This window comes from Aspergillus fischeri, genomic scaffold (genome assembly GCF_000149645.3).
Source record: "Aspergillus fischeri NRRL 181 1099437636262 genomic scaffold, whole genome shotgun sequence".
NCBI classification, from domain to species: Eukaryota; Fungi; Ascomycota; class Eurotiomycetes; order Eurotiales; family Aspergillaceae; genus Aspergillus; species Aspergillus fischeri.
Genome location: NW_001509764.1, coordinates 1331940 through 1346650, shown reverse-complemented (window position 1 = coordinate 1346650; position 14711 = coordinate 1331940). Strand labels below are relative to the sequence as shown.

Below are 14711 nucleotides of genomic sequence, written 5' to 3'. Positions count from 1 at the left end.
TTCTGTAGCATAAGCAGGTCATGGCGTTCTTTTGGGGTTTCTGGGCACATGTAAAGGATGTTTGGAGTCATCTACACTGGTATCACATAGCAAGTTCCACCATCAGACTGGGTGGTGCAAGTGTGAATAAAATACATCAATCTCATAGTGTGGCATAAAGCAAATATGCATACAGGATCACTATTTTTATCAATATGTCAAAGAGAGGTGAAACAGTCATGAACCATCACCCCTCAATAGTAGGGAGTACTAGAGTTGCTCACGTGACAGTGATACCGCCACAAGCTGACCATATCATGACTTTCCCTAGAATGAAACAAGAACACTTACCACTTTAACCGTTCATACAACCTCCCCTCGACTAGTAGAAAGATAGAGCCTTGAGCATATGTGCACAACTGACTTTGGCCTCTCTGCGTTCTGATACAGCTAGGCCAACATGACAGAAGACCAAGAGTTGATGGCTAAGATCAGCCAGCTAGCTGGTGAGCATCCTCACTTCTATCGGCTCATTTCTTTACCGCCAGCTGATACATTCTAGGCCAGATCAACAGGCACAGAAACCAAACTCCCCAGGCACAGGCACAGGCGCATCATGGTAGCGAGCTTCATGCTGGTCCGTACGTGTCACGGCACACCCGCGCGCGTGCGGGATGGGCGCCGTATCGTGGACGACCATACGGACGCGGACGTCCTGCAGCTCCCCATCGCCACCGTACTCTCGTCCTCAATAATGCGAACTCAGGGAACTCTACCAGTTCTGCCCCCGTACCTACGAACGAGAATGTTGGCGAATCGCGATCGGCGACGCCGAACGGCTGGGTTGCGAAACGCGACCGTCATATGCAGCTGATCAACTCGGCTATCTACGATAAGGAAGCACAGGCGAGAGCGAAAGCAATGGAGCAGACTCGCAAGGCCAAGGCCGAGAAAAAGGCACGGATTGAGCAGGCCAAAGTTCTCCGTTACGCACAGGGCTTTGGCAGACCCCATCATGCTACTACTGTTGCCTCTCAGGTTTCTGCCACCACCCAACCTCACGGTGAATATCAGGTCTATCTGAATGATATTCCTTTCAAAATTGCAAAAGGCGGCAGTAAATTGGTTCGCGTATCTGGTGGGAACCCTTTCTGTGCTGCCGCGGGCAGAAGAACTGGCTTACCTTTAGTAGACGACCCGAATACTGCCAACATCACACCAAAGAAAGTAACGGTTGCTGGTGTGACTTTTGTCAGGAGCAAGAACGGAAACCTTCACAGACTCGGAGCGGTGACCTCGAAAAGGTAATGTTTGCGATATCATTCAAGAGCGTTCAGAACTCACAGTGATCGCAGAAAACCGACGGCAGTCAAGAAGAGAAACGAGCTCTGCAAACGATTTACTTCGACGGGTACCAGCACTTCCCCAGCCAGGCTTCCGCCCCTTCTTCTACTATCTTCCGCGATCTTACCCTCTCTCACTTGTTCACGGTTTATTTACTACTATTTGAGCTGTCAGGGCTGATCTGATCTCTCTGCATTTAGGTGCCTGTTACAAAGGACCATCATGTCTCTTCATTCACGATCCGAACAAAGTCGCCATTTGCAAGGAATTTCTGCAGACTGGTAACTGCAGCGCTGGTCAAAATTGCGACTTATCCCATGAACCATCGCCCCACAGGTCCCCTGTTTGTGTGCATTTTCTGAGAAATCGGTGCTCGAATCCAGATTGTCGATACTCCCACGTGCGAGTGACACCTGGCGCACCCGTATGCAGAGATTTTGCAAACCTAGGTTATTGTGACAAGGGCGCTGAATGTGAGGAACGACATGTTCACGAATGCCCAGATTATGCCGCCACCGGCGTCTGCAACAAGAAGCGCTGTCGTCTGCCCCATGTCGACCGGGCTGGACAAATTCGAAAGAATGCTGCGAGTAAAGCAGATGCTGCGGACGAGGAAGAGTCTGACGAGTCAAGCGAGGAGGAAGAGTACGACGCCATCGATTCGGATGACGTTGACTCTGACGACCTCGATGATGAGCCTGAATACGTTGAAGGAGCTGACAATGGCGAGCAGGAGCTCTTCCAGCAACACGACTTCATCCGCTTCTAATCTGTACATGCTAACACTCTTGCACATATGCGCAAGATTCGTAAATGATGACTCGTTGATTCGCACTGGACGACTCAGGGTGGGAGTCAGTGATCCCATCACATCGATCAACGTAATTGGTTGGACATCAGTGTTTCTATCATCATGGCTCATGAAGGGTCTGTTCAGCGGGCGGAAGATGATACCCCTTAGTATAGCTTCATGGTTTTTCACGATTCAGGACGACGTTGACCGGTGGCCGGTCATTTGAGATTACTTGATAGTTCGGGCAGGAGGATAGGTACTTGTGGTTTGATACATTGTTACAATAGGTAGCCAACAATGGAATGGTTGCTTGTTATTGGCTATATGTTATGCTTCCAACATCTTCTCTCAAACGAGTTTCGTAAGAACAAAGCAAGGACGAATGCCATGCCCTTTCTGCGATCATCTGAAGGGATCTCCTCGCCCTCCACAGACTCTGGGGAAACGCCTACTATCCGTCCTGCGTCCCCATACATTTGGGAAAGTGTGAGTCATAGACTGATAGCAACAGTACCGCAGTCAGGTACCCAACTCACGCAAGTGGGTAAAACCATATCATAGGAACAGAACTGCAAGTATGGAACAAATGGGAGACACAACCACAAGTAATTATTCTATAGCCCCCCACAGGCATTACAGATCCACAATGCATAGGCCTACATTTGTGCCTGAAGTTCCAGTAGTCAAACCAGCCAACCCCGTCCCTGAAGCTGAAACCTGATAGACATAGACTCTCAAGAAGACCCACTGAAGATACGGGGTTGTGAGGACTCCATCCTTTGACAAATCAACGCCATATGGTTATTGTAAATTTAGCTCGCGCAGACTGACAGAGGTCACTTGGTCTGTGCTGGCGCGCCGCACAGGATTGAGGATTCCATATGCTATGCGGAGTACCGGGCCATGACTACCCGGGACTCGTTATGGGTCTTTCTGTACCTGAGTATGCAGTATTATTGAATCCGGTTTGTATTCATCTGAAGTGCTGTACGGAATAGTCTACGACTTGTGATTGTGGTTATTGGGGCGTCTGGGGTCCGTCCTGCTACACCGATCTTTCGGCGGGAACTGTGGGATGAGGAGCAGTTTGACTCATCTCGTAGTTGCGTTGATTGCCAAAGACCGAGATTGGAAGCTGACGTCCTTTGTCTATGTAAAATGACCGAGAGTCGGTTCTGATCCTGATTCTGGTCGGTGGTGATGCGTAGACCGTGGAGAATACAACGGGGGAGCTACCGGTCTTGGGATTGGAACTTGCGTGACGCTTGACTTTGAAGGTGGAGACTACAAAACAACTAAGGCGCAGGTGATAACAGCAGGATTAGAATTGCATAGATACGGTAATGTCGGCTCGTCTGAAGCTGTGAGAATTACTCGCCGGGGAAGCGATGTCCATTTATACATAGAATCACGCCGTCGCAACAGCAGCAAAGGCAAATTGTGAACATCATTGTGACAGGTGTTTCTGAAGGATGCGATAGCCACAATGCTTATAATTCCCTAAGCCAGTTTCAGGGCAATTGACACTCGATATACCACGGTTGGGATGATATCTTCGGCTAAGTCAGGACATGAGCCTGGCCTGATACGGCGATGAGGATCCGAAAGGAGTCAGTAATCCCCAAGTTGGAAGTCAGATGGTGGGCTTGATATGGGTCTCATTGGATTTCCGCTTAGGATGTGTATAGATTTCTTCCGTGGTAAGCAATGCTGAAAAAGCACTTCGTTGAGCCCGACGGTAGAACGGAAGGTCAATAAGAAATGCGTCATTTCTTGCCCCATTTCGCCATTCTATAAAGGCGCAAGGGAGAAATTGACACTGTGGTTAATTGACAGGAGTAATCTGGTCCTGTCTCAGATGCCATGACGTTCACAGTATGACTAAATGGGATCAAGAAGCACAACCAGGATTTCGTTGTCAGTAGTATATTCGGACGTACTTACAATGTATGGTACCACTTTCAGCTACTAGTCTGAAAGAGATAACTGCGCACTCCATGTAAAATCAACTCACTTGCTACGTGGTTCATAGCAATTTCGGGCTCTCCACCAGATGTTCTTCTTGCTCTATAATTGGGCCGACCCTGCATGTACACCGCCAGAAGGGCGACATCCGCGCTCGTCATTGCCGACAGGCCGCAAGAAGGTCATATCCGGCGTTATCTCAATTTCCTGTTTGGGAAAGGAAGACGATGGCTTTCTGAAGAAGAGATTGAGATCTACACATGAATTGTCAGGTGCTGTAGGGTTTCATGTGTTAGTGGATCATCCGTTAAACTGACTTCACCCACGTTTCTCAAGCTCCCTGAGCAATTGAAGAAGTCACTTATTCAGGATAGGATTTGGATCTGATTGCTTGATTGTATTTGGAGAGGGTGAAGCTCCCCGCAGTTTCAATTTCGCTGATTCAACTTCGAGTGTCTGGTGTCTGCATGATAGCATTTCTCTCTCCTTTGTAGCACGTGAGAGGTACTTCAGCCCTATTTCGGGGCCAATATTCGCAAACAACAAGTATCAATGACCTCTAGTAGCGTCTTGTCAGGGTGTCATTTCGCGGATTCAAGGCCAACGATAGGAAAAGCGTGGCACTGACGACGAATAGTCGACTTGCGTATCATCTACTCCACGCTGTGGATAGTCGCATCACCTGGTCTTCATATAGCTTCGAGCATCATGTATGATACCTGAAACAGCAGTTAGCCGTCGTGCCTCCGTTTTTGGAAATGGAGGAGAAGACGGTGCTTCGAGAAGAGTGAGTCATACTTGCTCCTTTGGGCTGTGGAGTCCCTGGTTCTGTCCATCTCATCGATAGGGAGACGCATGCTGCCGTGCTATACGCCCATAGGCTGATGGAATAGGGTTGCTGGCAGAAAGTGGGCCTCGACACCGCTACCCGTGGACAATTCCTGGGTCCCAGTGCTGAAGTGGATGTAGGTTGGTTCATGTTCCTCTAAAACGGCCCCAGAGAGGCAAGAGGTTAGAGCGACTTGGTTTCAGGGCGTTTTGGTCAAGCCCTTCCTAGATCAGTCTCATTGTGCTATACCAGATCCGATTAGACATTCTATCACAGTGCTAGTCGACGGCTTATGGATGTATGCACAAGACTTGTGTCCTTGAGAAGCCAAACTGCCAGTAAAGTGCTCATGAAAAGTACTAGATAGTGTCACGAGCCACGATGTATTGCAGGTCCCGAGTTCCGATCACCAGTTGCAGGCGGGATCTGCAGGACATACAGTGAGGGCATATTTGCGATCCATAACGGAGTAGAAACTGTCCATATCAGAGGGTTTTTGCGACATATTATTAGGATTGACATGAAACAAGCCGATGATTAGCGTTTCGGTCCCTCGTCTACAGTCAGGTCAGCCAAGTGGTTCGAGAGAACGGACGAGGAAATACACTTCGACCCAAAGCTCGCCTTATTTCTGCATGAGAACCAGATTGACGGAACTTGTGATAGTTCAGAGAAACCCCTCCTTATGGCATTGTGACGTGAATTTCCCGAATTCCGCGCAGCAAGGCAACGGTGCCTTATTCGCGTTAGATTTCAGCCGGACAAAGTATGTTCAATCGGTCAGTCAGGCCCATTTTTTTTTTAACTAATCCTCATCCATGCTAATGTGGACGTGGACAGACTCAGGAAAGAAGTCAGCTGCTACGAGGAAAGTAAACTCTGAAGGGCTGTTCGTGTAGGCCTTCGGCGGCCAGGCAGACTAATAAGATACGAGGTAAGAAAAGTAATCATACAGAATCATATAGTTTATTATGAGCTTGCTTATGCAAGATGCACAAGAGCAGTGCCTAGGGTTGAGCATGATCATAGGTAGGTAGCAGTAATGACAAAGTCTGTGCTGCGAATAGAGAGGATCGAATCCGATCTGTCTGTGCTTTCCTGCTTCCGCTCTGCTTCCGCGGGTGGCCATCTTCCAGTAGAAGAAGCACGGGCAGGTTGCAGTGACACACAGACAGACAAGGTCCATCATCTTGGACTAACCAGAAAGGAACAAAAGAGCCTTTGGGTGGATCATGGAATGAAATTGGGATCAATGGAACCTACCTGCGGGCCGGCCCTACTTACTGTTCCAGAATTGGGAAGGTCACCGTCTGTGTAACTACCATGGCATCAAGTATGGCCTTCATGAGTGTAAGGCGTGTAAATGGCTCCATTTCAATAATAACTCAACCCCGAATTGATTCCCGAAACGAAGTTGGTGAAGCGAGCAATGAGCTCAACGGATCAGACAGCTGAAGGAGGGTCAGTCGAGGAACAGCTCAAAGTGTACTTTTGACATGGAGCTGACATTCTACCCAAATCCTTGGGAAACAGGAACCGAGGGAGCTGTAAACAGGGCTGTATCAATATTATTCACTTCCTCAAGGTCCGGGAGAACGTCACACTGCTTGTCGAACGATTGGCCCTGCCGTTCTGAAATGAGGAAATCATGATACTGTCTTGTATGACATTCTGTTCATCTGATCAGTGCCTTGTCCCAGGATTCCTTTCCTACCTTGGCATAGATCAGAGTCTAGAACGGTACGGTAATGTATAATTACTGGACCGGATTGATCGTGATTCATCGTCCCGGAGTACGATAGGTAATTACTAGGTATCCACATACTTTGTTGCTTCCAAAGTAGCCGATCATGGTAGCGGTGGACAATCTAAACAATCGCCAGTTAGTAAACGGTGAGCGCACAGACAATCAACTGTCTTTGGGCATCATCCAAGATTCAGGGCCAGGGCCGGTCGGCCCAAGACGGCAATATTCTGTGCATCCGTTTGGTGACTCGCGACGTACCAATGAGTATTTTCCTTCAACTTGTGTCAAAAGAACGACCATTTTGGTTGTTATGATGGGACCTATGAAAAGGTCACCATAGCAGACAGTCCCTGAATTGTTTGAGCGACGGAGATGAGAGTGGGGTTGGAGATCATCAGCTGTTTTCGCTAGACGCGATAACGTAATGTTGATAGGCTATCGATAAGCAAGAACTAAAAAGCATTGACCCCACTCAGTAGTAAGCAGATTCATGTAGTGACATGTTCAGATGAGATACACTCAGAGTACATGGGACCCGGGTACATGTTAAGAGTTTATGGCTTCTGGCATCTAGACAAGACAAGTTTCATTCTGCCTTGTACTTCTACTGCAGTAAGTACGTAGGTTGTCTGTCAAATTGTAGAGATACATTAGTCATTACCTATGGAGTAGTTACTGCTTGGTCATTTGGTGGGGTGATCATCAGTATTGATACCTACGATTTTCCACTCAACCATGGTCCTCATAGTAAGGTACTACCTAGGTACCGTAGTGTTAATCTAAGTACAGTACGGAGTACTAGTCTTCTACCTGAACGACGATCCATAAGCCACCCTCAATATATGATTACAACAGCAGAGAATAAGTATCATTACCCATCTTGTATGATATCTGATAAACAGTAGTGAGCAAAAAAAGCAAAAGCACGTTCTCAGAAACTAGAACAAAATGGGAGACCTCTTTCTCAAGCTGGAATAGTTCCAAGGATCTGATTATTCATCCCATAGCGATGCCGGATTTTCCCCCTGCCATCTGCACGTCTGCCCAAATGCGCACGAAGCATCCAATGGCCGAAGCTCGTTAAACTCGGGAACGGTCAGAATTCGTTTTGCTTGTCTTAGACTTTTCCCGCTGACCGCCGGATTTCTCTGCTGCTTGGTTCCTATGGATTAGGATCATTCCGTAGGAGTGTTTGGTTTGGATCTGGTGCAAGTAGTATTGAACTCCGTAGTTAGGTAGGAGTGGGATCTATTCAGCAGTGGTTGATGCCCCCATAACTCATATTATTATTCAAATATTTGTTTAACGATTGTTTTTACTTGCCTTTGCTTCTGTCTGATATATATTTTTTTCCCTTTTTTTTTTATGATACTATAGTATTCTAGTAATTATTTGGGTTTATTCATGATACTCTGATCCCAATCTACCATCACCATCGGCCATCGCAGGGTTACTCATCGTATCAGCTCAACGAGGATATATGGACTTCTCCCCTCCCTCGTCACTTGCCCTTGTCCCATCATACAACATCAATTAGCCTCAAAGTCTCATCTCGAAAGAGGTTCTTCTTGTGATCACAAGAGTCCTCTTATTCTCATCATTCTTCTTCTTGTTCCTCATCTTTATCTTCTTCTCCTTCTATATCTTTAAACGATTATCCTTTACTTCCTTTCCTATACACACATACATCTTTTCAGATCATCACGTCTTCTCTTCCACTATCCTCCTTACCTTCAACGACTTTACCTTCTTCTCACTGTCGTCATCGGTTACACTTGATCCTCTTGTCGACCCTTTGTCTCTTCTCTTCGTCCTCTCATCTACCACCAAAGCCCCGCACCTCGACTTGCTTTATTTTCCGTACATTCAGTTTACACACCGCCTCTTGATTGCCCTCAAATCTACGGACTGCTATCACTGCTCTGACGACCATTTGCATATACTTTCTTGCAGAATTTGAGCATACACACAGTTATCTGCAGTCATGGCGAGATATTCTCAACCACCTTTCGACTTTTACCACCAGTCCACATCAACTATGGGGACAAAACCCTCATATCCGGAAGAGGACGAGATGAGTGTATTAGATGACAAGATCCTGGACTCTACTTCCCCCGAACTGTCTACCATTCCCGACCACCGACGTTCTTCATATGATCATGCGCCAGATGCGTTTTCGCATCGGGATTCAGTCTGGTCGGACTTTTCGCAACCAGTCTCCAGCGCCCAGTCGCGCCACAATTCTCAAGTCGGCCATGGTCTTTATGATGCCAACCCCAATCCTTTCATGCGGGTCGATGGTGCTCACCCTGCCTCAGCATATGGTCAGCAGACATCCTGGTCCTTGTCCAGGGATTCCGGCTCATGTACTCCGACTGCCATGTACGAGCACTTCCACCCGGATCTGGAGAACAATTCCTCTGCCCCCTTCTCCGGCGGCGCCGTGGGGCCAGTGAGCGCAATCAACATTGCGTCTATGTCCTACCGACCAGGCATGGGCTTTGCGCCTCCCGGCGCTATTGCGATGTCCCCACAGTCCAGTCAGGGCTGGATGCCTGCATCAACGGATATGCCCGATGCGATCTCGCGCCCCACAAAGAGCCCGACCTATCGCAACAGCTCGCCGTTGAGTGTTCGGCGGGATGGCATTCGGAAGAAGAACGCCCGCTTCGAGATCCCTGCTGAGCGAACATTGAGCAATATCGACCAGCTGATCAATCAATCGACGAACGAGGAAGAGATCAAGGAACTGAAGCAGCAGAAGCGTCTGCTCCGAAACCGTCAAGCTGCGTAAGTACTCCAACCGTCTCATTGGACATCACCCCATCCCTGTTTCGTTTTGTTTGGTTCTGCTAACACCGCACCGTATTCTAGATTGGACTCACGGCAACGGAAAAAGCTCCACACTGAGAAACTTGAGGAGGAAAAGAAACACTTCACTCAGGTTATCAGTGAACTCGAAGAAGCGTTGCAAAACATGAAGTTGCGTGAGGCTGAGCTCCTCCGTGAAAAGAGCGAGTGGATGGCAGCCCAGCAGCAGATCAACCAGTACATCGAAGGCCTGCACATAGATAAGGACGAGATGCTTCGCGTGCACACTCTGGAGACGGCTGAGCTTCGAAAGAAAAACAATATTCTCAAAGAGACAGTGGAGAAGCTCGAGAGACAGATGAGATCATCGGCTACCAATAATCTCAACACCGACTTCTCTGACTTTGAGAATTTGACCATGGACAATGCGCCTTGGGAAGACTTTACCATGTCCAACGGTCTTCCTCTCGAGGCGGAGTCGACTATTACCACCTCCACGATGCAGTCATCAGCAATGGTGATGTCAACGAACGATAGGGTCACCGAGAAGAGTACAAACACAGCCAGTGACTACCCTTTTAGCTGGAATGCCTTCTACATGTGTCTGCTCTTTGGCGCGTTCCTGGCTTCGAACGGCCCATCGCTCTCCTCACGTTCTATTCCGCAATTGTCGGAGGAGTACCGTGCTGAGTCTGCCAACGTCCTGAAGGCGGTTCTCGCCGCCTCCCCACCAGAGCTCGCACAGGCGAACACTCAACAAGCGGTGGCCTCCTCCGCTGCTCCAATGCCAACGACCATCAGCGGAGCGGAGATGGCTCAAATGACTACGGGTACTGCTCACTCCTCCAACCTTGACGAACTTCACAACAACCTCGCGATGCCTACCAAGGAGCAGGAGCGAGAGCAGGTCTTCTCCCTCAATGCTGACCAATACAATGCCTTGACCACCTTTGACGAGTCTCATGTCGACTACAAGTCTCAGCCTTCTAATCTGCAGCAGGCTTTAGCCGCGATGCGGAACAATGCCGCTCTAAATAAACTGCCGAACAAGGCTACATCCGACGTGTACACCAGATCTCTGATGTGGGATCGCGTTCCCGAGAAGGTAATTCGCGATTTTCAACGCATGGTTCAGGAATATGGCGCTTCGCCTATCAAAGAGGAGCAGTCCGGCTTCAGTCAGACCTGAATAGTATAACCGAACATTGTTCGTCACAGCATACTTTAGTCATCTCGTCTCGTTTTCCAGCGGCATTTCCAGTCAGAGTCACCTTACCCAACTTGCCTGCCCTTCACCAAAGCAATTTGCACAAACGTTTCGTTCTGCCGCCTCTTTTCTCGCCTTCATCAACAATTTTCTTTTTTCAGCCAAACATCTTCTAGCGCCTTACGCTGTCGAGCTACGCGACTCTCTTTTGGCCACATTTAGCCAGACTTAGCCGTATGCATGCATAGACAGCACCATCAACTCTTCTTTCTACTGGATCTACTCTACAAACTAGCCACTATTCGACTTGGTCTGACTAATTAGCGATGTTTCTTTTCGGTTGCGTGGGCGTACATCTGGTTCTCCTTTGTCGTGCATCGGGCCTGGGAATGGCTTTCTACGAGCATTCAAGACACTTGCATCTGTACTTTTCTGTTTTTCTGTCTTTTTTCTTTTCTTTTTTTTTTCTTAGGGTTTGGCATGTCAATTTTGGTGGGCCTCACGGTTTTGAAAACAGACACAGGGATAACAGGACATAGTGTGTTTGTCGAGCGATCGACAGGAGCCTTCCATTCTTATTTTATATTCGGGCTTGCGTTTCTACGTTTTTCATCTTGCGTGGGATTCTATTGCATTTGATTGTGGACGTGACTGAGCGAGGGCGGCCATCCTGTTACGAACATTATGATACGATGTATATGACTCTTTGTTATCATCTTGATGTTTTGTTTACCTGGTTTTGATCTGGACAGCCGGGCTGCCATTGCAGGTGGTCATTTGAGCGTTTTCTCTGCCTTTCTGCTGCAGGCACCTTTCCAACTGGAAGTGGCCTGATTTTCTTCTTTCATATACTCTCATGACCCGGTCATTCCACCTGGTCCTGATATTGTACATGGAAGATTGCATGACTGACGTTGATGCACTTTCTTTTCTTGGGCTCGTCGTTCGTGCCTGGCCACTCTTTTCTGACGAATTTACTTTGTTGGACATGAAAATTATACAATGTCATGTTACTGTATATATTAATGTTACGGGCAGACACCCGCGAATCTCAGTCATGAAACGACTTGATGATATGAATGGTTGACTTATGCTATCCTTAACGTGGACATCTAATCCCTCAGTAACGTAGTATAACCAGAACGCAGTTGTATACTTGCCGGCTCGAGATATCGGCGGCAGCAGCCGATCCTCGGCTACTGCTCACCCTCAAATTAAAAATAGCGAATGTAGCAGGCTACCACATAAAAAGGTACAAAATGAAAGACTGACATCAAACTTCCTACCAGTAGTCACCTAGATAAGTACCTAGTATCCAGAAAACCACTGTCTGTGGCTTCTAATCAAAGCCACCAGGGCACAGCTGATGTGAATACTACAGAAGGAGTACGGTCGTGAAAACAAAGTACATGTGCAGCGATCGGGCTGCAGTGCAAAGATGAGGCTGCATTGGGCCATCCATGCATCATCCACTGAAGGATCATAGATCATGTTTTGTTCGTATCACAAAGTATACAATAATAAATGCAGGTATGCGGGTTATGCGTCCCATTAGGTAGCCCTATACATGAATACCAAGATGACACTGACGTAAATAATTCCAAGGAGACGCCGACGAGAAGGTCAAAGGGCGTCTGGGGATTTCTGCCGGCCAGAGCCTGCAAGGGGGGTGGTATCGTTCGGCGGGTGTTGGGTTTGTGCGTGCCAAGTGCGTGCCCCCTGTGCTGTGCGGGTCTCGTTCATTTGGGGTTGTATTTCTCCTTCCAGATCCTGTCATGAGAAGCATGTGGGTGTCAGCTGTCGGCCTGATGATCGATGGGGTCTGGATGGTTGATTGGAGTTGGTGTGGGCGATGCTGTGGTTGGCTGCGACTGTGACGGCGGCTCGCATGGCGCAGCTTGCCAAAGACACCACGAGAGCCTATCGCTCTAACCAATCCCCGACCACTCGGACATCATGACCCTGAGTGGTAGTGCGAAGTGGCAGGTTTTTGGCTACAGACAGTTGACTTCGTCACACTCGGTGGAAGCGATTCAATAGAATAGCAGGAAACGGGACGGAGGTAAGAGGTGCCTGATGCGAGAAAGGGGTTCTGAAGATAATTGGCAACAAGCAATAACACGTACCAGGAATTTCCTACTATTTTGTTCCCTTTTTCTTCGGCCAGCCGATAATATTTGGCAGCCTTGAACTAAGCGTTGAGCGATCGTGAGTCAGCAAAGCCTTAACGAGACCAAAAGTACATGAGCCCGGGGGATAATTTTCAAGCCCCAAAAGAAGGCATGAATGCCCGAGGAGGTAAAAATGAGCAAGGCTTCAAGTCTGAAATCACAGAGCTCTCCCGGACGGGCAGTTGGGAGTTCAGTCATAGCGTACCTTGTCCTTCTTGCCCCCAAAGCCTTCAAGATAGCACCATGCGACTTCATTCATCGCATCCGTATCGCCTAGATTGGCCGCTGTCTCAAAGTACTGTCGGGCAGCTACCGGGTCTTTTTTGACGCCCCAGCCATTCCGATAGCAATTTCCCAGTTCGAAAATGGCCAGTACGAGCTCTCCTTTGGCAGCGCCCCCCTTTTTCATACCTGCATGGAGTGCTTGAGACTCTATTGATGCGGAATTCGCCGCTGCGGCGGAGAGATATGTCACGGCCTTGTCGGGATCTTGCGGGCAGCCCCAGCCATGCCTAGGAGAGCGATTCAAAGTCAGACACTCTTCTAAAACAAGCAAACCAGTAGACCTTTGTAGACCCTCCATACTAAGAAAGGCATTGCAAAAGCCACATGGACAAGAGGGATAGGGTAGTCGAGCTGTACCTCAGCGCAAGTCCATAGAGCACTTGACTCAGAGCGTTGTTCGCACCGTCCGGATCTGCCAGTTGACGGAACATTTCTGTGGACCTTTCAAGCTCTGTATGACGCGATCATTAGTATGGACCCAAACGATGTGCTAGAACAGGAACTCACCGCCAGCCTCGTGTAGACGAATCGCCTCTTGAATATTGACCTAAGCCCACCATTAGACGCTGGCGAATGCACTAAATGGCTTTCAACCAAGCACAAGAGACTTACATCGCCTTCTGGATCATTGATCCGACTATAACTGGAACTCCTTGACCGCGTTCCTCCGGCACTATTCGTCTCAAGCCTATTCGGCGAAGAACGAAGCGATGCTGCCGGCGATCCAGAAAGCGGGCTCTGTTGCGCCAGAATCGTCGCGCGCTTCTCCCATTGTGCTTCCCTTTCTTGCTCGTCGACTTTATCGTCCGAAATCTGCGGAAGATCGGACGGGACATTGACTGAGCTCGAGCTAGCACTCCGCGAGCCCCGATCGCGATGCAGCAATTGCGATAGCCGGTGTTCCCCGCGCGGTCGACTCGGCGAAGCTGGTTCTGAAGAATCAGACGGGGACCTTGAGCGACTGAATATGTTCAATGATCGTCGATGCGTCGAGGAAGATGGTCGCGATGGTTCTAGGAGATCCGATTGACCATGATCGCCTCGGTGCTCACTGACGTCACCGCCAGTGCTCGATGGGTCAATAACCTCATGCGAAATTGTATCGGACCGAATGAATCTAATCTCGGGAACAGCATTTGAGGGTACATCCGGCGGATATTGACTCCCTGAGTCGTTGATCTTGTCCTTCTTGTGAAGGATATCACGCAGCGGCATCTTGCGGCGGGCTTATCGCCGAGAGGTGGTTTGCGGGGTGGATACCCGGCAATTTACCGAGGGGTCGTTTGTGTGTCTGTCGGACGAAGAAAGGAGCGGTTTATATGAAATAGTCTATATCGGAATTATCGAGCTTCATATATCCTCAAGGTAAATTATATTCCAGCCTTGTGTTCTGTAAGTGGCACGAGGCTGGGGATGTGGCTGTATTAGTTGTGCTTTGTTTTTCAAATATCATCACGGATCGCTTGGGATAATTCCAATGGTGTCCCTGAGTCGTTCCGTGGTTAGTAGTGCCGGTTGTCTTGGCTCCTGAACCACTTCATGGCATATTATGTTTTATATTTATTGCATTCGGATTGTTT

At 48.5% G+C, this 14711-nt stretch overlaps 3 protein-coding genes across 3 annotated transcripts, besides 1 other annotated feature; 2 read left to right on the top strand and 1 right to left on the bottom strand.

Moving 5' to 3' along the window:
* Positions 1 to 439: 439 nt before the first annotated feature.
* Positions 440 to 2092, top strand: NFIA_098210 (CCCH zinc finger protein; the record flags this gene model as incomplete). Its single annotated transcript, XM_001262088.1, has 5 exons — positions 440 to 485; positions 542 to 1117; positions 1172 to 1283; positions 1335 to 1390; positions 1524 to 2092. 5 exons carry the CDS (start codon positions 440 to 442, stop codon positions 2090 to 2092), a joined length of 1359 nt encoding a protein of 452 aa, XP_001262089.1.
* Positions 2093 to 8257: 6165 nt separating this feature from the next.
* Positions 8258 to 8297: a microsatellite.
* Positions 8298 to 8641: 344 nt separating this feature from the next.
* Positions 8642 to 10657, top strand: NFIA_098200 (putative bZIP transcription factor; the record flags this gene model as incomplete). Its single annotated transcript, XM_001262087.1, has 2 exons — positions 8642 to 9447; positions 9532 to 10657. The coding sequence occupies 2 exons, from the start codon at positions 8642 to 8644 to the stop codon at positions 10655 to 10657; spliced, it is 1932 nt and encodes a 643-aa protein (XP_001262088.1).
* A 1972-nt stretch (positions 10658 to 12629) lies between these two features.
* On the bottom strand, positions 12630 to 14346 carry NFIA_098190 (tetratricopeptide repeat protein; the record flags this gene model as incomplete). The annotated part of the gene is made up of 5 exons (XM_001262086.1): positions 12630 to 12866; positions 13052 to 13358; positions 13489 to 13582; positions 13639 to 13678; positions 13744 to 14346. 5 exons carry the CDS (start codon positions 14344 to 14346, stop codon positions 12630 to 12632), a joined length of 1281 nt encoding a protein of 426 aa, XP_001262087.1.
* Positions 14347 to 14711: the final 365 nt, after the last annotated feature.